The sequence below is a fragment of the Mustela nivalis genome (assembly GCF_964662115.1).
Source record: "Mustela nivalis genome assembly, chromosome: 6".
Lineage (NCBI taxonomy): Eukaryota > Metazoa > Chordata > Mammalia > Carnivora > Mustelidae > Mustela > Mustela nivalis.
This window is the reverse complement of record NC_139025.1, coordinates 13,854,321-13,879,992: the sequence shown is the minus strand read 5'-3', so window position 1 is coordinate 13,879,992 and position 25,672 is coordinate 13,854,321. Positions and strand designations below refer to the sequence as shown.

Genomic DNA, 25,672 nt, shown 5'->3' with positions numbered 1-25,672 from the left:
CTCTGGGAGCCTGTGACATCTAGGCGTTTGCATTTTTAAATGGCCTGGGATTTAATTACTCACTATGCTCCCATGGTGCACTTTCGGGCTCATCTCGCCTGCATCCTGTTAATGAGCTCCAACAACCCAGCAGAAGCTCTGCTTTCAGTGTGTTGGGTGGCAGGCTTGGGGCACCTGTGTCAAAAGCCCGTGGCTTTGATTTCCACCCGAGAGGATGGCTGTCCTGTCCACGGCCCGAGATAGAAGCCACGGCTCTCCTCTGACAGTTTTTCTTCTTTTTGCTTCGATTTGTGCATTTCTTTCTTTCCTTCTTTCTCTTCTTCTTTCTTTTTTAAAAGGCCTTCTGTGCTTCAATCCTTGTTTGTCTAAGAGGTTTTTTCTTATTTGGAAACCGATTTGCTTCGGTTTGCACAGAAGCTGTCTCTGGTGTGATGGATCGTGCTGGAAGTCACCCAAGGAGTATCTCTGTTCCCAATTAGAAGTGGAGGTAGAGCTGCTTACAGGGGCCCAGGGAGGCGGCTGGCTTGGGTGACAGCTGCTGCCGCTCTGGAGAGAGTAACGATCCGTGGGTTTATATCCCTGTGTATAAAATCAGGCTAATTTAAAGATGAATTATGTGTGGGTTTTGGACCATTTTCTTTTAATGTTAAATGTCTGATGGCTCTTGTCAGGTGATGTGGTCCCCAAATTGGTGCGAGGGTCAAAATGAGTACACGTATAAAGAATGACTAAATCCCATGTCTAGATGGAATGTGTTAGAATAAAACAATCAATGAAATCCCTAAGGGCTCGCTAGGGAGCGTGCCTAGGATGCATGTTGTGCAAGAGCTTGGACCTGTTACCTTGTTTTTCCCTTCACTCTGGGACCTCCTGTGGTCAGGGGCCAGGGAATGTACCCTCTGCTGGTTTGCTGGGAGGGCACTGGTTAGCCTGTCATTCTGACCTTGCAAGCCTTACCCAGAATGCTTTGAAACTAGGGTTTGCCAGTGGTCAGCTAGAACGCTGTCCTGGAAGAGTGCTCCTCCGGGGATGAAGAAGGCGAAGTTAAGAACCATATCCTTCCATTTTGGGGGAAACAAAATCATAGTATCTCTTACTTTTAAGGGTAGAAACCTGCACCGATATGGTAGCCACTGGCCACATGTGGCTGTGGAACTCTGGAAGTCTAGCTAAATCCGAATTGAGAGGCGCTGTCATTATAAAAATAAACACCAGATTTTGAAGACTCCGTGCAAATCAAAGAACGCAAAATATTGAATTAATTTTTTCTTATACTCACTACATGTTGAAATGATGATGTTTTGGATAGGCTGGGTTAGAAAAAATATATTAAAATTAATTGCACCTGTTGCTCTTTTCAAACTGTGGCTGTTGGAAAGCTTAAAATTATGTAAGTGGCTTGCATGATGTTTCTATTGGACAATGCTGCTGTACCATTAAAATTAGAATTATTCTAACTTCACACTAATAAGCGGTAGCATTTATAGGGCACTCGGACCATGCCAGGCTCTTTACGTATTCAATCTAATTTCGAATTATGAGTTTTGAAGAGAAGAACCAAAACCCAAACAGAAATTGATATACTTCATTTTCCGCTGTGTTTCCATGCTTCTGTGCTGGTTTTTTTGTGGGTCATCCAGTTTCTTTATGCAGTGTATTTATTACCTTGTTTCATTTTCCCATCAATATTATGAAATATTGGGGCCATCCTCAGTTAATATGTAAGGAAACAGAGACTCGGGGGTCTGAAGAACTAGCCTTTTGGCTAATGGCCAGACTAGAGCTTGACTCCAGGGCCATCTGGAAACAGCACTTCTATGAGCCCATCAGATATTTTGGTAATGAGGCAAGGATAATGCCACGGAGTTCCTCTGTGACCCTGGGAAGGGCTCCTTATCATTCTGTGCTACACTCTCCTCCCAGAGGGGTTGGGCTCTAGATGCTCCTGGAAGTCCCTGGAAGTCCCTTCTGGCCCTTTACCTGTATTAGAATGTATTAGAATAAAACAATCTGTAGAGAGCCCATCTCGCTGTTCCTAATTTGGTTCTTTTGTCTCTCTTGGTGCTTCTACTGTGCCCATCTGGTAAATGACCAGAGGACCCAGGGAGTGGAATGCATTGTGGGAAAACAGGATGGAGGAATATGGAGGAGAGGAGGAAGATGGAGTTGGAGGAGGAGGAGGAATTTCACAGTGGATGGAGAGTTCCATGGGGGGGGGGTCAGTATTGTTGCAGAAGGGGTGAACCCCACATGGGATGTTCGTATATAACAGAGCCCAGAACCACGACACAGACCTGCCTCAGCCTCAGTAAAGGACTGTCTTTTACCTTGAAATATGAAGTCTATGGAGAGAGTTTGGGGTGCAGTGGAAAATGCACAAACATTTGGGAAAGGACTTTTTGAGGAAGAACCAAAGAGAGACAAAGCAATGTCTGTACAAGCTAGAGAGTATGTGAACGGGTTGGTGGGGCAGATTGGGGTCAAGGCTGGGCTTTGCCCCCAAACAGCTGTGTGATATTAAACAAATTTTATACCTCCCTAAGCTGCGGCGTCCTCATCTGTGAAACGGGATAGTAACTGTGCTCGCCTCTTGGCACACAGCCAGGGACAGCTACCGCATATTGAACGGTTCGAGTGTGCGGAGCCGTCCTCGTGGACACAAGCATATCAGTGCCCTCTGGGGCTCAGCCTGGGCCTGCAAACTGCTGATAAGGATGCATCAAGTGGGGCTCCCATCGACCTTAACGGCATCTAGGAAAGACCACTGGGCTGCGTTCTTGTTCTGCTGTGTGGCTTTCTGTGAATTACGCAACTTCTCTGAGCCTCGGATCTCTCTTTTATAAAATGAGGTGATTAAAGCAGATGATCTGTGAGGCTTTTTTTCAGCTCTCAAATGCTGGCGATTCTGGAAATGTGATTTATTTAGTGTTGAGAGGCAACGGGGAATACTAAGATGCGAACTTCAAATATATGTATATGTGATTACCATAAGTTAAGAGGACGGTGACCAGCTGTTCTCTTCTGACTGAGGGCAGGACATGAGGCAACATGCTTTAATTTTTTTTTTTAAGATTTTATTTATTTGACAGACAGAAATCACAAGTAGGCAGAGAGGCAGACAGAGAGAGAGAGAGGAGGAAGCAGGCTCCCTGCTGAGCAGAGAGCCCGACGCGGGACTTGATCCCAGGACCCTGAGATCATGACCTGAGCCGAAGGCAGCAGCTTAACCCACTGAGCCACCCAGGCGCCCAGCTTTAATTGTTTTATGAGAGATGTTTGGAAGCCTTTTTTTTTTTTTTTTGACTTGGGAGAAAGAGTGATGTCATCAGAGCAGGCTCTGGGGTCGCACGCTCTGAACTCGTTAAGGCAGACAGTGCACTATTTTCCCAACACTCAACTTCAGTGTAACTGACTTCAGTTACTGACTTCAGACCTATCACCTGGGTCTTCCCTGACCCCCTGATCTAGAGCAAGCCCCCCACTGTATTCTCCCTTCACATCGCACTCTGTTGTTCTCCTCCGCTGCCCGTAGGACAATTTGTCATTCCATATTAATTTTGTATGCAGTGTTTAGTATCTGTCTCTTTGGACTGTAAACCCCCTAAAGGCCAGGACTGTCTTTATCTGGCACACCTCCTGGGTGCCCAGGGGAAGCACCGCGGTTCTTTGTGGAATGAATATGTGTGTGGATGAGTTCCAGGGCTGGTTGATTTGGTGGTAGTTTTTCTTTTCTTTTCTTTTTTTAAAAAATTTTATTTATTTATCTGACAGACAGAGATCACAAGTAGGCAGACAGGCCGGCAGAGAGAGAGGAAGGGAAGCAGGCTCCCCGCTGAGCAGAGAGCCTGATGTGGGGCTCGATCCCAGGATCCTGAGACCATGATCTGAGCCAAAGGCAGAGGCTTAACCCACTGAGCCACCCAGGCACCCCTGGTGGTAGTATTTCTTGATGGAGATGGATGGAGGGGGTCCTGGGTTTGCCGAAGACCTTGTCTCTCGAGGGACTTTAGTTACTGTTTCTCCTTCCCACTGGCTTTTTCTGGGGGCCAGTAGGTATGGATTTCTTCAGTTTTAATGAGATGTCCTAGTGTCCCTTTCGTGTGGACTGGCCAGCCTGCCTCTGGTTCTGGAAAGATGGAAGGGGTAGGCAGAGTTGCATTTGAGTCGCAATGAAGCCCAGCAGAGCAGGGTCTGATTTTGCTGGTTATTTCCATTTCTGCCCTGTCCCCCTGCCCCCCACCCCACCCACTCTTCATCCTGGGGCCCTAAGCTGGGCCCCAGGAAGCTGACCTTGGTGTGCTGTGTCAATGAGGCTGCCTTGCCCCCTGGTGCTAGTTGAGGTTGGCCAATCAGAAGGCAGAGCAGGAAGACAAGGGTGGAAAGAAAGAGCTTGGGCCATGCGCCTCTTTACCTTGGTTCTCTCTTTCATGAGCTCACTGAGGCTGCAAGCCACAGATCCCTCCGGGTTCTTGCAAATGCTCTCCCTCTGTCCCCTCTGTCTCCCTCTGTCTAGGAAGAGCGGTGGTAATGGCTCCCCATTGCCAACTCCCGGGCGTGCTTCAGCTTTCCGTGTAGTTCCCTCACTCTTGTGCACAACACTGTGAATAGTCCTACACCCCACTTTCAACTCCGCCATGCACATGGACCATTCCCTTCCCTGGGCTGCTTTCTAGGGCACCCATCCCTCATATTCTTGTCTTTATCTTACCTGATAACAGGGCAGGGGCCACACATCTAATTGCGAAGGGGGTATGAGGTACAGGATCAGAGAAGAGATCAGAGGAATGTTTCTTAGCAAATCAAAACAGGATCCCCTGTACCTGAGGCTTCTGCTTTTAGTTTAACAAAAGCAAAAATAATATCCCTGGGGCGCCTGGGTGGCTCAGTCCTTAAGCATCTGACTTCGGTTCAGGTCATGATCCCTGGGTCTTGGGATCGAGCCCCACATCTGGCTCTCTGCTCTGCGGGAAGCCTGCTTCTCCCTCTCTCACTGCTCCTGCTTGTGCTCCCTCTCTTGCTGTGTCTCTTTCTGTCAAATAAATAAATGAAAGCTAAAAAAAAAAAAAAAAAAATCTCCTTTTGGGTTAAGAGCTTGGGGGGTATCTTGAGAAAGGAGTTCAGCTTCTTCCTCTGGTTTCTTTCAGACAGGGCTGACTCTGGCTACCAGAACTTAGCTGGCCCCATGACCTCAAGCCCCAGGTAGCCGACCAGACTCTGACCTTTCCAGAAAAGGTGCCCTGCTGTGCAGGCGCTGCAGCTCCCAGCCACGGAGCTGGGGGTCTGCTAGACATCTGTGCTCCCTATTCTCTTCCCTTGGCTTTGGTGGTCTTTGTATCCCTCGAGGGAAACAGCCTCTCTGAGGTCGAAATAGTTTTTCATGGAGCTACCTGGAGCCGGGCACCCAGCATGGCTGAGGGGAGGTCATGGAGTTGCCAGACGAGACCCGGGGTAGAGGGAGAGAACACTAAGATTTGAGGCTAATGTTGGTGTATTGCTGTAGAATTTTTAAAATACTTTCACGTAAGGGGCATGTTTATGCCCCACAAAATGGCCCGGTGGGGGTACTGGCCATCGTTGTCCTCACCTTGTGGATGCAGAAACGGGCTCCGGGGTCGTTGAGTGGCCTGCTCACGTCACTGTCCGCCCGGTGCCCTTCGCTCTCCTCTGCTCTGAGGCTATGGACAGGGTTGCGTTTGTCTCCGGGGCTGGAAACAGGAGACGGGGAAGCCAGCCCCAGCTCCGGGGCTCCTGTTCCACCCAGAGGTGAGGGCACAGGCTGCCTCTAGCCCTACCCAGAGCGCCAGTTCCTGCGTGCTCTCCGGGGCCACCCCCTGTCCCTCCTGGTCCTCCTGACCCCCTTGCTTCTAACCGCCTGACCCTGCTTCTCTGTCCTTACTTTGCAGAAGTGGAGCTGCCCCTGAAGAAGGATGGCTTCACTTCGGAAAGCACCACCCTGGAAGCCTTGCTGCGGGGTGAGGGTGTGGAGAAGAAGGTGGATGCCAGGGAGGAGGAAAGCATGCAGGAAATACAGGTATTTCTGCGCCCGCTGTGGGGGGGGGGTGTCTAGAGCGCGGGCGCCGGGCTTCCCGGAGGCCCGGGCCGGTGGCGGCTTCTGCTCCCAGACCACCCCGTGCACAGCTGCAGGCAGACTCACCCTGCCTTCCTCCCGTAACCCGGCCTCCTGAACAAGCCCTCACCCTTCTCTTGGTGTCTCCATGTGGCTGTTCAGCATATATCTTTCCAGCCTGCTGTATGCCAGGGGCTGGGCTAGGTCCCGGGGACACGATGGTGAGCAAAACAGACAGGAGTCCTCACCTCGTGGAGCGGGCAGTCCAGAATTCAGGCTTGAAACCTCAGGGTCGTCCACACCAGCTTGTCCCCAGGAGTCCCCGCCTTCCTGAGACCCCGTCCTCACACCCTGTCCTCAGCTCTAGTTCTCAGCACGGCCCTCTCCTCCTTCAAGGCCAGTGTAGGCGTCGCGCTCCAGGCGGGGCTGGTGGATCCTGTCCCTGCTGCTTTCCCGCCCACTCCTCCCAGTCCTGTGGAGGCTCTCACTCCCCAAGATCGCTGTGGTGCACTCTGACCAGTTCTCATTCCTTCGTCTTCAGTCTCTGTTGTCGAATTCGATGGTTGGCATGGAGTATTATAGTAATATTAGTTAATATAAATATTAAACAACAGTATTAATATAAATACAATTCAATTCTTAAAATAAAATTACATTGATATTAAATGTATATTTTATGATACTTTATATTTTGTGTGATACTTACCGCATATTACGTATTTATTAATTGCATATCCAACGTAATGTTTAGTATTTGCATATTCATTTACTGACGTTACAATTAAAGTAATAGCAGTTACACGTCTGGTTTGCCTCTTGAGTGCCACCGGTCAGTGAGTTCCAAGGACTCGGGGACCATGCGGTCGCGCTCACCGTCGTCCCCCTGGGGCCTTGCCCGCTCTCGCAGAGCCGAGTCTCAACAAAGATGCAAGGTGCAGCCGAGAACTGGCCTCCTCCTCTGCCATCCCTGGGTGCAGATGGGCCGTCCGGTCCCGTCCCTGTCACAACACGGCCTCTGTGGGTTGCCTCTGCTCCTCAGAGCTACGGCCCTCCTGAAGGTCCTTAATTGCTATGACCTCCACGTGCCTAATCACCTCGGAGTCATCTGCCGCCCCCGTTGTTCTGTCGCACCTAGCGTCTGGTGCATCAGAATCCAGCCCGCTGTGCCCGCAACCAGAGCACAGGCTCCTCTCACCGTGTGCCCCCATGACTGCCCCTGTCCCTGGTCGCTGTCATCGCCTGTCTGAACGGCTGCAACAACTTTCTAAGCGGTGCCCCTGCTGATGGCTGAGAGGGAGCCCTTTAAACTGAAGTGGGATCCTGATTTTCCTGTGCTCCAAATCAGACACAGGCTCCTGTTCTCCCCGAATAGAAGTCAAGGCCCTCTTACCTCCCTGACTCAGTTTCTGGACTTTCCTTTGCTCATTTCTGTTGCTGGCACATTGACCTCATGTTGCTCCTTCTAGAACACACCAGGCACTCGGTTGCCTCAGGGTTCTGCTCGGCCTATCTCCTCTGCCTGCAGGTTCCTCAGCCCAGGCATCAGCTGGGGCCTCACCCTCACCTTCTTCAATCTGTGTCTCTTCCTCTCTGTGATGCTGACCCTGACCCTGTGGGTACTACCGCATCCTGTGCCCTCCCTGCCCTCCAGATCTCCCGATCCCCTAACTCAGCTTTCCTTTGCTTTTTCTTTTTCCCCATAGCTTTGATCACTATCTACCATACTTTGTAATTTGCTGATTTATAATGTTATTGGGTATTTTCTGTTTTCTTCCAACGGCACGTAAACTCAATGGTGGGATGATTGTTTTGTTCACTAATATACCTGAAGTAGACAAACAGTGCCTAGTGCTTAGTAGGTGCACAGTAAGTATCTGTTGGGGGGATGTACAGGTGAGCAGATTCCTGAGAGTCGCCCCAGGGGGCAATCTGTCCCTTTGCCGACATGTCCTACTTTGCTAGCTGATCTTTCATCCTGAAAGAAAGCTCTGCTTGTGCCCATCCCTTGTATACAAAACTTAGCTGAAATGCCTGTATCTTACTGGGCAAATCCAAAATGTGAGTGTGATCTTCTTGGGCATCCTCTCTCTGCTCCTAAGCTAGTTTTCAGGCTTATGTTCTTCCACTTCTGTGCTCCCCTGTTCTGCATTCTTCCTTCTCTCCTCTGTTCCTGTGGTCATGTCGTGTCCTTTACTTGGGGAATCTTTTCTTCTACTCTATATGTATAAATATGCCCAACGGTCAGGCTCAGCCCCAATGCCACCTTTCTTGATGGTCCCACAGCCAGAGGGATTCTTCTTGTCACTGGCATTTAGGATGACTCATTTTCTTCTTTGTTTTCCCTATTCACATTTCTCCCACCTTTCCCCAGTTTTTGGACTTTTCAGGTCTTTGAAGTTAAAGCATATCACATCTGTGTTGTGTAGTTAGTATAATTTCACTGAATCAGTGGATGGGACAGAACCATTGCCCAGAAACCCCGACACTCTAGTGACAGATGGCCTCTTATGCTTTCAAGCTGGTGGGTTCAAGGTCCTCCCAGGAAGTGTTGGGCTAATCTATGGGACATAGCTATGGAATCATCACCATGGCCATCCTCCCTGATGTGATAAGATGAGGAGAGCATGGGCAGAGCATGGGCCTACCATCTACCATGCTAGAAGTGGAAATCAGGACCATAAGCCAAATGAGTTTATGTGTTATCAACTTTGGTTATAAAAATAAAGTACGTATATAGTAAATGGATTATATTTGTTCATTTGTTCATATTTTTCATTCATTCATTCAACCAAAGTTTATTGAGTGTCTCCTCTGAGAAGGTACTGTGCAAGGTTCTGTGGGGACAGAGAAACCAAGAGAGAGCAGTCCCTACTGTTCATATTTCTATTCTAGTGATGACAGACAGACAGAAGACAAGTATACAAATGAAATAATTGCATTTCACGATAAATGACCATGAAAAGAACAGATTGTGAAGATTCAGTATAAGAGGAGGAACAGATTCTAGGTAGTATCCTAAGTGAGATAAGGGATTTAACCTCATCCTAAGGGATGAGGAGGAGCGGGCAAAGCAAGAATATGGGGAGGAGATTTCTGGGTAGAGGAACAGTATGCTTGAAGGCCTTGAGATAGGTCTGAGTTTATAGTTTTGAAAGAACAGACAGAAGATGCAGAACTCATACAACTCAATAACAAAAACCCAAACAATTCATTCACAAAATGGGCAGAGGACCTGAACAGACATTTTTTTCCAAAGAAGACATGCAGATGGCCAACAGGCACATGAAAAGATGCTCAACATCACTCATCATCAAGGAGAAGCAAATCAAACCATAGTGAAATCAGCCCACACCTGTCAGGATGGCTATTATCAAAAGACAAAAGACAATAAGTGTTGGTGAGCATGTGGAGGAAAGGAAACCCTGATGCACTGGTTGTAGGAATGTAAATTGGTGTAGCAACTATGGAAAAATATGGAAAAGTACGATGGTATAGAACCACCATATGACCCACAATTCCACTTCCAGGTATGTATCTGAAGAAAATGGAAACACTAGTTCAAAAAGATGCATGCACCCTTATGTTTGCTGTAGCATTATTTACAGTAGCTAAGACATGGAAACGATCTAAACGATCTAAACGTCTGCTGATGGATGGATAAAGAAGATACGGTATGTAGACGCAACAGAATACTACTTAGCCATAAAAAAGAATGAAGTCTTACCATTTGTGACAACCTGGGTGGCCCTAAGGACATGATATTAAGTGAAATAGATCAGAGAAAGACTACCACATGACTTCACTTATTTATAGAATCTAAAAAACAAAACCAAACCCAGACTTACAGATCTAGAGAACAGATTGGTCATTGTCAGAGAGGAGGGGGATTGGGAGGGTGTGAAGTGGGTGAAGGGGATTATGCAGAATGTAGTCAGTAACATTATACTAATTTTGTAGGGTGACAGATGGCAACTAGCCTCACTGTAGTGACCATTTCGCAGTGCCTACAAATGTCAAATCACTGTATTGTTCACCTGAAACTGATGCAATATTGCATGTCTATTACACCTTGATAGATAAAAAGAAAAAGAAAAAAAGGAAAAAAAAAAAAAAAAGAAGGTTCATGTGGCCAGAGCAGAGTGCTGGGGTGCCAGGGAGAGAAGGGCCTAGGATGGAGTGGGACGGTTGGGCTGTGTCCGATGACTCTGGCCTCTCAGGACATGGAGGAGGCTCTTGATTTCATGGAAATGAAGAAGGAAGCCATTTTATTTATTTATTTATTTATTTGTTTGTTATTTAAAAAATATTTTATTTTATTATTTATTTGACAGAGAGAGAGATCACAAATAGGCAGAGAGGCAGGCAGAGAGAGAGGGGGAAGCAGGGTACCCGCTGAGTAAAGCGCCCGATGTGGGGCTTGATCCCAGGACCCTGAGATCATGATCTGAATCAAAGGCAGAGGCGTTAACCCAGTGAGCCATCCAGACACCCCTGAAGGAAGCCATTTTGACGTGGGCAGCGAAAAGAGACTGGATGCAGGGCTGTGGAAGAAGGAGGGAAATCAGTTAGGAGGCTTTTGCAGCATTCCAGGCTAGAGATAATGGAGTCTTTTAACGGCATTCCTTCATCTTTTTTAACACAACCACAAACAATTGTTATCATCACTGTAAAGACTGTTTAGAGTAACAGGGAGAAAAGTTATTTTAAAATGTGTTTATTTTCCAGATAATGTCCTTGGACAGGGAATGCAAATGTGTTAATGGGGGTTCAGCGGCATCTTAGTTGGACCTCTGCCCTTGACTCCTCTGCACAGGATGCCCCCTCTGCTTCCTGAGCCCTGAAGGCATGCTTTGTTTGTTAGGAACTCTTGGCTCCTCCCTGGTTATGTAGAGAGGCTTTTGGGTGTCAGGGCCACAGCATCGCAGGAAATGCAAACACACTGGAATGGCCTCTGTCACATCAGAGGTCTGGGGCACAGACTAGGGGTTCTCAAGATGCAGGGAGACCAACAGGAAAGGGAGGGAGAAGTCCATTTACTTCTGGACATTGAGGCCTTGTGGTGGGCAGTGCTGGAGACTAGCTAAGTCACCTTCACCAGGTTTCACTTCCAACCTGGGGTTCAGGTTGCAGGTCAAAAATATCTGCATGACAAAAAATGAGGGTGGAGTCAGATTGTACGGCATGACAGAGGCCATGACCTTTAAATTCGAGGTCCTTGGAACTCACCATGATTAAATGACTTCAAGACCCAGAAGCTGGCAAGACAGCTGTTTGAACAGCCACAACAGTCCTAACAACAACACCTCATATTTATACCACATCTTTTCACCTAAGTCTGCCGAGTGTTCGACTTGTCATCCTCTTGCCTTCCACTTGTGTTCCCACCTATGGTTCAGAAAGCCAAGATGCAGACAGCCTAGGAGGCCTGATGGGAACTTGGACCAACCTTTCCTCGCTGTGGGCCAGAGGCCGTGTCTCATAGACAGCACTACTGTTAGATGGCTGCGGTGGGCCCAGAGACCCCGCGTGCTGTCAGCTGATAGCTTCCCAAGTACGCCTAGTAGAGAAGCCAGAGGAATATTTACAAGACCTGTTTTGAGTTCTGTGTGAGTATTTGTAATCAGCAGTGCCCTGACACCTGTGACTGGGAGAGAACTCTGATGAGAAGGCCGTGGAAGAAGGTCTCTGGAAACTCACCCTTGGGCTTCCTACTTGGAGGACAGCCTGGAGGCATTGTCTGGGAGGAACAGTGCTGGAACAGTGATGATGATTCCATGTGTCAGTAAAGTGTGTGCTGCCTCTAAGCCTTTTCATAGTTTGTGTCATTGTCATGCCATCACAGGGGTGGATGCTGGTGCTGTTATCCTGTATAGTATGTTACCTGCTCTCCTTTCTAGATTCTTCTTATGCCAATCTCTCCTGAATCACTGAGCTCTGGTCACCCTCGCCTCTTTCTGCAACATGGACAAGCCATGTTCCTTTTCCTGCCTCAAGGAGCTTGCTCATGCTGTTCCTTCTGCCTGGAACACTTTTCTTTTCTCCCTGCCCTTGGTCTCCATTCCCAAGGCTAGTCTCTGCTCATCCTATATATCTTAACTCACTTAGGTCACTTCCTCAGGTAAGCCTTTCCTGACCCTCAGATTAGGTAAAATTCCCTCTAATAGCCTCGCTCAGCAGCTTGTACTGGCTTGTCATTGTGTTTATGGCAGTTGTAACTATATGTTGTGGATGTTGTTTAAATCTGTCCTCACTTCACTATACTGTAGAATCCTTTTAGGCCACCGACTATAGTTATTCTGTGGCTTGTCTAGCACAGTGCCCGCCATGTAGTCAGCACTAAACAAGGGTTTGTTGATCAAATGCATAAATGAATTCCTATTTTATAATTGGGGAAACTGAGGCATGAAGAGGCGATGACTCACCCAAGGTTGAACAGTGAGTCCATAAAGAGGTTTCTACAGCTCATGTCATGGAGTCCAGTGAGCTCCATGCCCCTTCCCCTTATCCCACTTTCAGTCTGGGGAGCTGGGTCCTCTGCCATTATTTTTCATTCTGCCCTTAAACCTAAAGACACACAGCTTACCTGCTCTCCCCTCCCTACAAAGGGAATGAAGTATTCAGGTTCCTACAGGAAGGGTCTACATAATATACCTTCAATCTTTAGGCACATGGCTGAGAAACGACCAGGAGACTCTGAGCTGATGAACCTGACTTTGCTTTGGCCATGGCTTCGCTGTATGACCTTGGGCAATTAAAACTGTTTTTAGCCTCAGTTTATTCACCTGTAAAATGGAAATTGGATTCTCTGCTGCTGTGTGAATCATAGATCTGTTGGAGAGAGATAATTAAATTCATGAACTTTAAGCTTCATTACAAGTAATGTACTGTAATGAACATCCATTTTTCATAAAAAAAAAAAACAACGATGGATGAATAAGAACAACACATTAATGTCAAATTCTGGTCAGATGAACAGGAAGTTGTTTGTTTTCATCAAATAGGGCAGGGTCCCAGAATGGCAGAGAAAGGAGGAATGTATTTTCATATTTAGGAACAAAAGGAATGTTACATTAAAAAAGTAAGTAAGCCTGGGTGGCTCAGTGGGTTAAAGCCTCTGCCTTCGGCTCAGGTCGTGATCCCAGGGTCCTGGGATCAAGCCCCGCATCGGGCTCTCTGCTCAAAATAGAGATTTTTTAAAATCTTAAAAAAAAAAAAAAAAAAAAGTAAGTTTTGAAAAACATCTTGGGTTCACGTAGAAAAGTGCCCCTACCAGAGTATACTCTTTTTAGAAAATGCTTTTTGGGTAAAAAGAGTTGAAAAAAGTCAGTGTTCTGGGAGGACCAGGCTGGAAGGGGCCCAGGGGTTTGAGACACTTGTTATGGCCAAGAGCTCGGACTCTGGGCGGCCTTTTGGAGGCCCTGCTTCCACAGCAATGGGAGCATCTTCACCTTGTTGGAGCACAGCAACAAAACAGACCTCCGGGGCGCCTGGGTGGCTCAGTGGGTTAAGCCACTGCCTTCGGCTCAGGTCATGATCTCAGGGTCCTGGGATCGAGTCCTACATCGGGCTCTCTGCTCAGCGGGGGGCCTGCTTCCCTTCCCCTCTTTCTGTGATCTCTTCCCTTCCTCTCTCCTACTGTGATCTCTCTCTGTCAAATAAATTAATAAAATCTTAAAACAAACAAACAAACAAACAAAAAACAGACCTCCTGCCCCTGCCTCAAATTACCCTCTGATGGCTTCCTCCTTTGCATGTATTTCTCAACCCCTCTGCTCATTTTCTTGTCATTTCAGAGGGTGTTGGAAAATGACGAAAATGTAGAAGAAGGAAATGAAGAAGAAGATTTAGAAGAGGATATCCCCAAGCGCAAGAACAGGACCAGAGGACGGGTAAGCTGCGGGCACCATGAGGGAGGGAAGAGTTCAGGGAGGCGGAGGCCCGGAGAACAATTTGTCCCCAGACCCAAAGTCCCAGTGCATATCCTCTCATATCCATGGTCTCCCTTGAAGAAGACACAGAGAGGAGGAACTCCAGAAGAGCTCTGACCCCAGGTGATAGCCTGTAAGAGTTTAGAGCTGGCCAGAGGGAGATAAAGAGAGAGAGGGTGTCCTGAGGGGACAGTGAGGGTCCTGGGAGGGTTGGGGTAAGGGGTCCGGGGAGGGTGGAGGAAGGGGAGAATATGACTGCTGTACCCATGACTTGGTCTTAAAAGAAGGCTGCATTTTCCTGTCCCTGGGGCTGCCCCAGAATCACCTGCTTTGGGGTGTTCTTCACTAGGTGGAGAGTAGGATCACTCTGGGAGAACGTGGCGGCCACAGCTCATGGTTTCCAAGTGGGAGGGGGATGGGCTTTTGGTGTGGGGCCCCGGATGTGGCAAGAGGAGGCCAGAAGCCTGGGGTGTGGCCCAGGGGAAATCCGTGGTGGAAGGTATACAACTTATGGGAGCGGTGCTTGAGGGGAGGGACCCACGGCTGAGCGGTGGAACTCTCAGGCTTGCGAGTTGCTCCTCCAGGGTCCTCATGTTCAAGCCCAAGGGGCTTTTGGTGGTCACCCTCAGGGGTCTGCAAGGGCATTTGACAATGAATAATAATGAGGTGGAGACAGACCTCCAGGGGTAAACTTGCTTGCTGTCTAGAGAATTAGGATTAGGCCTTCTGGCCCCTTTAGGCTGTAGGCAGGACCTCTTATCCATGGGTGCCCTGTGGGTTGGGGTCCAAGGCTAATCACGGTCTGCCTCCCAATTCTTCTGCTTCTTGGGCTTCAGTATCCATCAGAGTCACCAGGAGAGCCTATCAAAATGCAGATTCCCAGGACCCACTCCCAGAAGTACTGATTTAGGAGGTTGAGGTTAGGGTTCAGAAAGCTGTATTATAAGCAGATTCTCAGGTGGCTGGTATAAGCAGCGGTCCAGGGCTGCCCACATTGAGCTTGGCTGCTCTGGCTTATTGGCAGGGGCTGGCATTTCTCAGGCCGGGCAGGGCAGCCCTCTGATGTTGGATGCCTTCTCTAGTGGCCAAGCAGCTTCAGCCATGATCTTGTTTTATTTGTTCTTTACTCCCACTTTTTATTGGTATGTATATTCGATTTTTGGGAGAATATCTGAAAGGAAGTCCTAGACATTTTATCATTTAACCTGCACATACCTTAATGTATTTCTCTAACAAATAGTGCTATTATATCCAATAAAAACAACAACACTTCTAATATCTATGCTCTAGTCCCTGATGATTTCCCTGGATTTTCTCAAAAATGCCTTTTTACAGTTGGCTTATTTGAAACTTAAGCGTTTTTATTTGAGACATACCTCTTCCTTGCTCTACCCCCCCCGCCCCCCCCATGCACACACACATTTTTTTCTCCATGCTATTTATTTGTTGAAGAAGTTGGGTGGTTTTTCTTGCAGAATTCCCCACATTCTAGATTTGGTGGTTGGGTGGAATTTAATGTATCCTCTTCACTTTCTGGAAACTTGATTAGGCTCAGACTGTTTGAATATGGGTGTAAATTCTTTTGGGGGGGGCAGGGACCCTTCCTGTGCCTCTTACTGTATCATGTATCACATCATGAGGTATGCATTGTCCAGCTGTTCTGCTCTCAGGGCTGGGGTGGGGGTGGGGAATGGATCAGTAGATTCAGGTGTTGTCAGCCAGATCTCGCCCTAGAAGGTTCCCCATCAAGTTCTCATCTAGCTGTTTCAGCAACCAATGATAATGCCTAGACTCATGACTTCATTGTGTTGCATTGCAAAGTAGTGAATATCTAATTCCATCATTAGAGGAGGTTTTAGAATCTCTGGACCTTGTGTGAACTCCAAGAGCTGTGTGCCACCAGGCCTGCTTCCATCCCGTCCCTCACCCCAAACCACAGTTACTAGGGTAGATTGTGGACAGTGGTCCTCTTCACATCTTCTCCACTCCCATCCTAGATCTAGATGATTGATCTCAGCAGAGCATGGATGTGAACTGGGTGTCTCACCTGTAAGAACACAGCAGTAGTACTCGTGCAGCGTGCTTCCTGGCCACCAGGCCATGTGCTGGGGCTCTTTACAACAAGAGCTATATATATACATCAAGAGTGACGACTATGTACTTTGTCCCGCACTCTCGATTTCTCCCCTGTTCCTCATAGGGACATGTGGCAACTGAGCACTTAAAATATTGCCAGTTCAAGTTACAATGTGCTGTAAAGGTAAAATACACACCAGATTTCAAACACTTAGTATGAGAAGACTGCAAAGCAGCTCATTAATATTTCTTATATTGATTATATATTGAAATGATAATAGTTTGAATACATTGGGTTGAACGGATGATATTATTAACATCCATTGTACCTGTTTCTCTTTTTACTCTTTAAAAAAAAATATGGCTACTAGAAAATTTAAAATGATGTGTGTGGTTTACATTATGTCTCTATTGAACAGCACTTCTTGTTTCGTTCCCAGATTCTGGGATTATTACTCCCAGACAGATTATGGAACTTGCTCAAGGTCATCTAACCTAGTAAAGAAGAAGTCAGGATTTGAACACAGGTCTGTGCTTTTGTCATGGAGTCATGCGTGGCCCAGTGCCCATCATGGGACTAAAGACCAGCCTGTTGAATGAATGACTGAGTGTTAGGAAAGAAAGAAGAGTTCTGTTTCAACTTTCTGGGAGCAGAGAGAAGACCTGAGGACAGTGAGAGAGCTGGATGGGCTTCGCCTAGCTCAGGGCCCATCTGATGTTGGCCAAGAGCCAGCTAAATGGCTCGATGTTGGGTAGGGACACCGTGGACATGTCACCCATGGTGGGAGCCATGGGATGACCTAGAAGGGCGTGAGCAGGGCTGCCTGGGCTGGAATACAGATATGAGGCTGCTTCACCCATAGCCTCAGTTAAGCTACGCTTTTAAGTGGTATATTCAGGCAGCGGCAGGTTCCCAGAGAGCGTTTCTGTTGTCAGGACTGATAGGTGGAACCTCAATGTGTGGTCCCTGGACTTCGACCTCAGGACCACTTGGGGGTTATCAGACACACCCAAGATGGACTAAATTAGAGCCTGCACTTTGACAAGACCCCTAGGTGCTTTGTGCACTCATTGAGGAAGTTAGGGGTGAGGTAGTGATTCCAAGAACAGCCTCTGCCCTGTTTGAACCATGAGTTCAAATCCCAGCTCCACTATTTACTAGACTTTGGGTGAATTATGTAACCTCATCATCTTGATTAAATTATAGTAATACTCTGGGCCTCAGTTTTTCATCAGGAAAATGGGAGTACTAATACCCAGACAATTCTGAGTGCTTAATAAAGTCTAGACATTGCTCAGAGGGTGCAAAGGGAACAACACTTGGAGTTCTGACGATCAGATCCAACAATTAATAATTGCACCTTTGCTAACTTTAGCCCAAGGAATCCAAACTCTTTAAAATTCATGAAATCCCTGGAAGCCATCCATGTGAGCATTATCAATCAATCAATCAGTCAATCAGGAACTGTTCATTGATGTGCTGTGGTGCAGTCCCATGCTTCTCAAACTAATGTGCATGAGAAGCTCGTGGTGATGTTGTTAAAGAGCAAATTCAGACGCAGTGGGTCTGGGGGTGTGGGGGGCACTGAGAGTTTGTCTGGTTAACAAGCTCCCAGGTGATGCCTGCACTGCTGGTCTGAAGGTCACATTTTAAATAGCAAGGATAGGGGGGGCACCTGGGTGGCTCAGTCTGTTGAGTGTCTGCCTTCTGCTCAGGTCATGATCCCAGGGTCCTGGGATGAAGCCCTCCATCCAGCTCCCTGCTCGGCAGGGAATCTGTTCTCCCTCTCCTCCTCATTCATGCTTTCTCTCTCAAATAAATAAATAAAATATTTTAAAAACCCCACAAATAAATAAATAGCAAGAATAGGGAGCTATGGTTCTCTCTCTTTCTCTCTCTTTTTTTTTTTTTTTTTGTCTCAGGAATTCTTTACTTAAAAATTACTGAGAGCCCTCCTGAAAGCTATTGTCTGGTGGGTTATAACTAGTGATACTTACTGTATTAGAAATTCAAGCAGAAAAAACGTTAATCTTCAGAATACACCAGCACCCAGAGCGAGGACATCATCATGTCAGGGAGCCTCTGGAAAATGCCACACGGTGCACTTGTGAGAGAACGAGAGTGTAAAGTTTCAAGGAACATTCTCGGAATATTCAGTGCTGTGATGCAGACCCCCATGTGAGCCATTACTTGAGAACAGCTCCCGTAGAGGAACTAGCTCCCTGAGCCCGAGTCAAGGGTCTTTTAATTGCAAGAAACTCCACACTTCAGCAAAAACAGGGAGTATTTGAAAAGCGACTGGGTTATTGCCCCAAATATGTACAATTTTTGAAGCTTCAACTCTCAGGAAGGGCAAGAAAATGGCAGGGACTTAGGACAGGGAAAGAACCTAGGCCGTTTGTGGCCCCAGCTGCTTCTTTATTTTTTGGTCAGAAGATTGTGTTTCCTGCTTCTCTGTGTCCTTAACTCCGTATCTCCCGCATTGACGGGCTCCCAGTTCCTGTGCCTGTGTTCACTGCAGTCATTGCCCCAACGCCAGGTGCTTTGGAGGTGGAATCTGATTGGCCCAGCTTAGGTCATGTGATCACTTTTGAGCCAGCCAATCAACTGAGGCCAGTGGGGCCGGGCCACGTGGTACAATCAAGGCTGTCTTAATCAAGGTTTACCAGTGTCTGAATGGGAGGTGGGGTGGGGAGGAGTGGAGTGGGATGGACAATTCTCAGAGAGGGAGGACTGGTTTCTTTTGGACAGTCAGCTTCCCAAAGTTTTACAGAATAGAGTCTAGAACCTAGGCTGTGCTCCTTCTACTGATTCTGTGACTGTGGATGTGTCACAAACCTTAGGAGCTGGTCTCATCATGTGCCGATGGGAATAGTATTACTTTCTGTAACTCATGGTGTACGGTAGGAATGAACTGACCTGATACATGTAAGAGAGCTTGGGATGCTCTGTGCCCAACATCGATCTAAGTGTTGGGTGTTCGTACCAAAGTGTGAAATGCCGTCTTTGCTCCTAAGGACCTTGGGATTAAATTGAGGAGAAAATGCGAATGGCCATGATACAATTAGAAAACAGCAGGCTTCTGCCTGTGCGCTAACCAAATGCAATAAAAGTTCAGAGGAGAGAGAAGAAATCAGCTTGGACAAGAAGGGGACGTAATTTATCAAGCACTTCCTGTGGATGTGGCTCTGTCCCCTGCGGTTTCACACACTCTTAGCGCAAACCCTCTCAGCAACTCTGCACTAAAGGTGTTGCTGTGCCCATTTTACAGCTGAGAAAATGAAAACCTAGAGAAGTAACTTGTTTACAGACACATGCCTGGTGATTAAACCCATGCCTGTCTGACTTTAAAGCTGATGTTCTTTTTACTCCTTGGTCTGGCCGGAGGCAAGTTCTTGGAGGAGTGGGATGTTAGTGGGGCAAAACCGCGGAGCACTGTGGGTGGCAGAGGAGAGGCTGGTCAGTGGCAGGGATCATATATGAGCACGAGAGGAACCTGAGAAGATTGGCACTAGGTTGCTGTTGGGTGTGTCAGTGGGTGTTAGATGGCAATGAATGAATGAATGAGTGACCTGAACTGATCTGGGAGTCCCAGGGTGGACTGGGAAGGGCAGTGCAGAGGTAGAACCCCAGCTGGTGGGTTCTTTGAGCCGCTCAGGGTCAGTGGATGGGCTCCTGGATTAAAATGTGGAACAGAAGGGAAATGCAAAGTCTAAGATGGCCTTTGAAGGAAGAAACAACAGCATTTTGATATAAAGAATGAAGGAGAACCAAAGATGGCCGACTCGGGGACTGACTGACGGACCCACTGATTCAGCCCAGGCTTATTAAATGCGTCTTAAGTGGCAGGCCCCGTATCAGGTTCTGAATATAGTGCGGCCCAAGTTAGGCGTTTTCCAGCTCTTATTCGGGAGAGAGATCAACAGGTACAGCAAAAACATGTATAATATAATGTCAGACCACGCTAAGTGTCGGGACCAAACATATAGCTGGGCAGGGGAAAGAGAATGATGGAGAGGCTATGAATGGATCTAGGTTGGTCAGGGAGGGCTTCTCGGGGGACGTGACATCTGAGCAAACTAGCGGGATTCTGAGTTTCCAAGTTTGAGCGATTCCCTTGCGTGTACCCATTTTGCAGTTGAGGAAACCAAGGCTCAGGGAGAGTGTGGAAGCCACAGTGCTGGTCTGTCCTGCGGGGTGAGATCCAGCCCTGGCTCTCAGCGGAGGCCCTCCCCCTTCCGCTGGCAGCTCCCCCACGAGTGCGCGCTTCCCCTCCTCTTGGCCCAGGCGGTATTTTTAGTCTCAGAGCCCCTTCCCCGCGTCTGCTGTTGGCTCGTCATTCTGCTTGACTTGCTTTCACCTGCTGCAGGCGGCTGTGACAGGGCTGCGGGCTGCGCACGTCAAGCTGTCCCTGGCTTCACCATGGGGGCGTGGGGGGGGGCAGCTGAGTGTGACCTCCCTCCCTGTCGTCGTGGTCGTTGTCGCTGAGGCCTGTCTGTGCCCCCGGGTGACCGCAGCACCTCACAGCTCCCCCTGCCGGTCAACTCTGAGTAATGAGGGCCGGGGTTGGGGGGGCGGGCGGCTACTGGGGGCCGCGGGCTTGGGTGGGGGCTGGGGAGGCAGCGAGGCAAAGCGGTGGGAGGGAGGGAAGCGGGGAGGAGGAATTTCGTAATTTGTTTTGGAGAGAGATGCGCTGAGGAGGCGGCGGAGGTGGTAGCTTGGCAGGTGGTGTTGACTGTGAAGAGTGCGTGTTTTGTGAGAGCGTGTGAACATCGCAGGCCTGGGGTACAGGCCTTTCCGCTGTGAAATCCCCCGCAAGTGAGTGAGTGTGTGTGTGTGTGTGTGTGTGTGTGTGTGTGAGCATCACAGTCCTTTTGGCCCTGAAAGGGCCGCTTGTCCAGGCCCAGCCCCAGGGACTGCCCCGTTTCCCCTGCACCCCAGGTGGCTGCCATGCTTTATTTCTCATCTGCTGCGGCCCCTTCTCTGTCCCCAAAGCCCTCAGCAGGCCCTTTCCCTGGTTGGGAGTTTACTGCTACTCATTACCAGAGAATGACCTGGAGGCGGCCGGGGTGCTACCCACGTGACCGTGTGGGACTTACAAAGGTTTAAAAATAAACCTTGCCACGTTCTTGCAGCTGCTGTCCCGGGGCTGCCGCGCTGCCAGCACCCTCTCTGGCTGCTCTCCTCCACCCCTGGAGGTGGAATGCTTCCCACCCCCGCCCCAGGCTGGGCCGGCTCTTTCTGGAGATGCCCGCAGGGTGGTGGGATCAGGAGTCTGGCCCCAGGAGACTGTGAGGTGTCAAGGCCTTTGTTACTGGCCAGAGGCCTGAGGCAGGTCATACCGGGAGGCCTCAGCAGACGGTCACCCCCCAGGAGGAGCAGGGGAGAGGGCTGAGGAGAGCTCACCGCCATGCCCGGACTGGATTCCAGGCCTGGCTGGCCCCTGAGAGACTTGAAGAGGACTGTGTGAGCCAGGGGCGAGAGCCCGGGGTGATGACTGCAGTCACACTCCCTGCTCCAGGCCTCCATCATCCGGTCGGCTGAAGGGAGCAGGGTGGGCATCTCCGTGTGGGGCCGATGATGCTAGAAGGATAGGCAGCAGGAGGAGGAGGTCCCGGTGGCAACCATAGAGAACAAGGATGGGGAAGATGAAGGCTTTTGCAGTCAGACTGTTGTGAGTTTACGTCCTGGCTCCGCGTTTCATAGCGGAGGGACCCTGGGCGAGCTACTTAACCTGGGGTTGCCTCAGTCTCCCGATCTGTAAAATGGGGAGAAAAGTAGTACCTCTCTTGGAGTTGTGAGCATTTCATGAGATGACGTGGGTGAGTAGCTGAGTGCTCCGGAGCAAGTTCCCTGACCTCTCTGGGCCTCCGTTTCCAGGCTGTAAAATGGGGTTGGTATTGGTTCAAAGGCTGTGAGGAAGACCAGAGGAAGAGATGTGGGTGAAGCGCTTGGGGCCTCACAGAGGATGTGCTCAGGAGCCGTAGCGAGCATCTCCATAACGGGCATCCCGGTTCCTTGTCTCCCCAGGCCCGTGGCTCAGCAGGTGGCCGGAGGAGGCACGATGCCGCCTCTCAGGAAGACCATGACAAACCTTACGTCTGTGACAGTAAGTACGGCCAGGGCTGCCTTCCTGACCCTGCCCCCCGACCCCGCACCCCTTTCCCTGTGCTTCCCTGGCTGTCGCACCCCCAGCCTCAGCCTCGCTGGCTCCCCCTCTTGGGCCTGCCCCCCAGCTCGCATGCCTGCCGCCAAGGCACCATTTCTTGTTGCCTCTGGTCAAGGCTTCGCCCACTCAGGTGTTTGTGCGTGAGGGAGAAGCCAGCCAGGGGTGCCGGCCTCCTGTCTCTGGCCCCTCTCCCACCGTGGCTTTCTTCTGGTGAGCTCTCTCTCTCTCTCTCTCTCTCAGATTCATCCTCTGTTTCTTTCTCTGTTTCAGAGAGTTACAAACAAAAGCATAACTCAAACTCCTCCGACAAAGGTACTTGGCTCCTTTGGCTTTTCATGTTTCGCTTTCATTTCCTTCTCTCTCTCCTGTCCCAGGTAGGGCAAGTTACGAATCTTCCTCGGACGACGACTTAGCTTAATAAATGGCCCCCTGGAGGTCCATCTCCGGCCTTTCTTGCTTGCTTCAGAGGCACCGCTTGGGCAAGGACTGGCTGGTCCTGGTTTAGGGGGTGCAGACGGGGCTGGGGCAGGGAGCAGGGATTGACCCTGCAGCTCCGAGGGATTGCTCTCGGCTGGAACACTGTTGTCTCTCTCACCTACCGGAGCATTGGGTGGTGGGTTTAAAATCCTTGCCCTAGATATCTCTCACTGCTTGGGGCGCCATCTGCTCGTTTCACAGCAGGGACTGCCCTAGAAACCACACTCCCTGACCATCTTCCCTTCATGTCTTTTCTGCTCCAAGGACGCAGAGCTGGGCCACGGGGGAAGGGCAGCGAGGTGGCTCGGGCAGGGCTGTGGCTCGGTGGTTCCTTCCGCCGGCATCTGGCGGTGTCCGCATTCGCTGTGGAAGCAGAGGGTGAATGGGGGAGACGGGGCTCAGGGAGCACATCGGGGCTGGTGCTCCTTTCCTCCCTCTTCACTGGCCTCTTTTGATTTCAAAAAGTTGTTCTGTGCCTGGTGGGGTGACAGCTGGTTGGAGAACATTTTGCTAGAAGAACTCAAACTCCATGACCCCCATTTGGCTGCTTAATACACCGTACCGATGGCACTCACGAGACAACTCTTGCAGGTAACATCTCCGTCCCACAGCGGTTTTGTTCCAGAGCCAAGAGGAGGCAGGGCATGGGGGCTGGTGACTCTGGGCGAAGTCAAGAGGTCCCTGGTTTGGCCTGGGTCTTGCCTCCCGGAAGGGCCTCTGTTTTGTTCGGCTGCACCGAAGCCCTAGCACGTGAGCCCTCTGGGGACTGGTTGCGGGCTGAGAAGGGTCCTTCTGAACCCCGCAGAGCGGACTTTCCAGCTGTGTCTGGCTGGAGCCGCCCAGCCCCCAAGAATGCCAACAGCTGCTTTGGGACTGGGGCACTGCCATTCAATTTCTCTCTTAAATAGCTTCATTTTTGTGATCTGATTTTCTGCTCCCATAGCTAGTGGGATTACTTTTTTGCTCCATCTCTTCAGTTTTCATGAGACTTGCAGCCCATAATCCCATAAATTCCCAGACACCCCTGGCACGCCCTTCCTCACCCACCTCTCCCTTCCTCTCTTCACTCCTTTTTCTACCGTCCTCTTCCTCGCCTGTTACCTCCATGGAGCACCCTCTGTGGGTGTCTGCACCGAGTGCTTATGTCCTGTCCTTCCCCCAACCCTTGTCACTGTGATTAGGAGCTCCCAGGGCCATTCGCTCTTTTTCTGTCCCCTTCCCCGCAGTCTCTTCCTCCTTCTGTTTAGCCCGTGATGCTCCGGAGGACTATACAAAAGCCTGATGTTGGCTTTCTGGAAGTCTCAGTGGCTGATTCCTTGGCTCTGCCCATGCAGCCCTGGCCTCCCTTCTCCTCCCTCGGGGGCCACGGTCTACCATAGATTGCCCTTCTCTCTCCTGGCTCTCGTAGGGAATTGTGTGGCAGCTTGGTGATTAATAGACTTTATTTTTATCTGGTGCCCTTCAGACACATGATCCTTTGGGATAGGGATGACCTTTGGAGAGGTCATGAGGCCCACCCTCCACCCCCGAACAGAGCAAGGAATGCTTTTAATAATCTCTAATGGATCCTAAGTAGAGAGGTGTCCGGTCACCTCCTTGAGTGTCCCCAGGGATGGTGTCACCATAAACTCCCCTTTCTTTCATGATTCCAACTGTGCTCTGAATGATTGTTTTCCCTTAATAGGAGCTAAATTTTCCATTTTAGCAGATTTTGTCTTTTGCCCCCTTATCTTTTACGCATCTTTGTCCCCGAAATAGGCCCATTGAGTATTTTGTCTATTCTGGGGTTGCTTTTCACGTCCCCTTGCATTCTTGGTTTATTATCTAGGGCCACATCCCATAACCTCTGTGATGGCCTGCTCTAAATTCCCTTCCTGGTTTACATTTAAGTTCGGCACTCCCACTGGAAGTAACACCAAGGCCAAGTAGCCTGAGAGTAGCAGACACACTTCCCTGTTTTTTTTACACATCGGCTCTTAATAACAGCCGGTATGTGTAGAGAACTGAAGTACTTGCCCCCCCATTGCCCTGTGCGCTATGCCTACGACCTTCCATGCTGGGCCTGTCCTGACCCCATGCCTCGCCAGGTGCGTGCCCCTTTCTACTTCATGCATTTGATTATTCTTTCTTCCATAAATCACTCTGCATTTAGCCCTATTGAATCTCAATAAAGAGATACAATAATATGTGACTTCAATATACAAGATTCAATAAAGGCAAATTTAAAGACATTGCCCCGTAGTTGAATTTCATCCTCTGCAGATTTGCAATCCCTGCCATTGTTGTGTTGTCTATGGTTTGATTTGCATAATCCCCACTCCATCTCCAGAGTTATTTATGAAAATATTAGGCCACCTTGTACCCCGCCACCTCCTCCTGGGTTTATATGTGGAGTAGTAATAGCTATCTTTCAGGTGTGATTATGTTGAACCCTTCTTGGTTGTATTCCTAAATGTAGTTGTCCTATAATGTTCTTGGTCCAAGCACCCCTCTCAGGATGGGTGGTTGAAATATTATCTTAGCTGCTAACTTCAGGTGATAGATAGTTTGCCTGTTGCCTTTCACTCAGCCATCGAATTTATTCCATCTCAGAGAAGTACTAAATCATCTGAACATAATTTATTTTTTTACCCAGTCTGTGTGGTGTGTGTGTACGTGAATGCTTCATTTTCCAGCAAGTAACCAATCCCTGTAATTATCCTTAATGTTTACCAAGCTTTAGGAGTAAAATTCTGGTTCTTCTGTTTCAATCTCTTGTCAAAGAAAAGTGTTTCTTATCCACAGAGCAACTGATTATGACTTTGTGGGGAAGGCTGTCGGTGTTTGTCGAAATGTGGACCTGGGCCATCTGCACGGAGGGAACCAAGATGCTTATTAAAATGTGATTCCTGGGCCTCATACTGGACTTTCTGCATCAGAACCATGGGGAGCAGGCTCAGGAACCTATATTTTTT

General features: G+C 49.0%; 1 protein-coding gene across 8 annotated transcripts in view; it reads left to right on the top strand.

The window, feature by feature from the left end:
- DPF3 (double PHD fingers 3) overlaps positions 1 to 25,672 on the top strand; it is a 262,662-nt gene that overhangs the window by 136,241 nt on the left and 100,749 nt on the right. For all 8 annotated transcript variants that reach the window (XR_014312417.1, XR_014312418.1, XR_014312419.1 and 5 more), the window contains exons 4-6: positions 5,904 to 6,031; positions 13,861 to 13,956; positions 22,103 to 22,181. Coding sequence is in view for 5 of the 8 variants with exons in the window: in XM_082733505.1 (XP_082589631.1) it covers positions 5,904 to 6,031; positions 13,861 to 13,956; positions 22,103 to 22,181 (303 nt within the window). In the remaining 3 variants the exon portion in view is untranslated. The remainder of the gene's footprint in view (positions 1 to 5,903; positions 6,032 to 13,860; positions 13,957 to 22,102; positions 22,182 to 25,672) is intronic.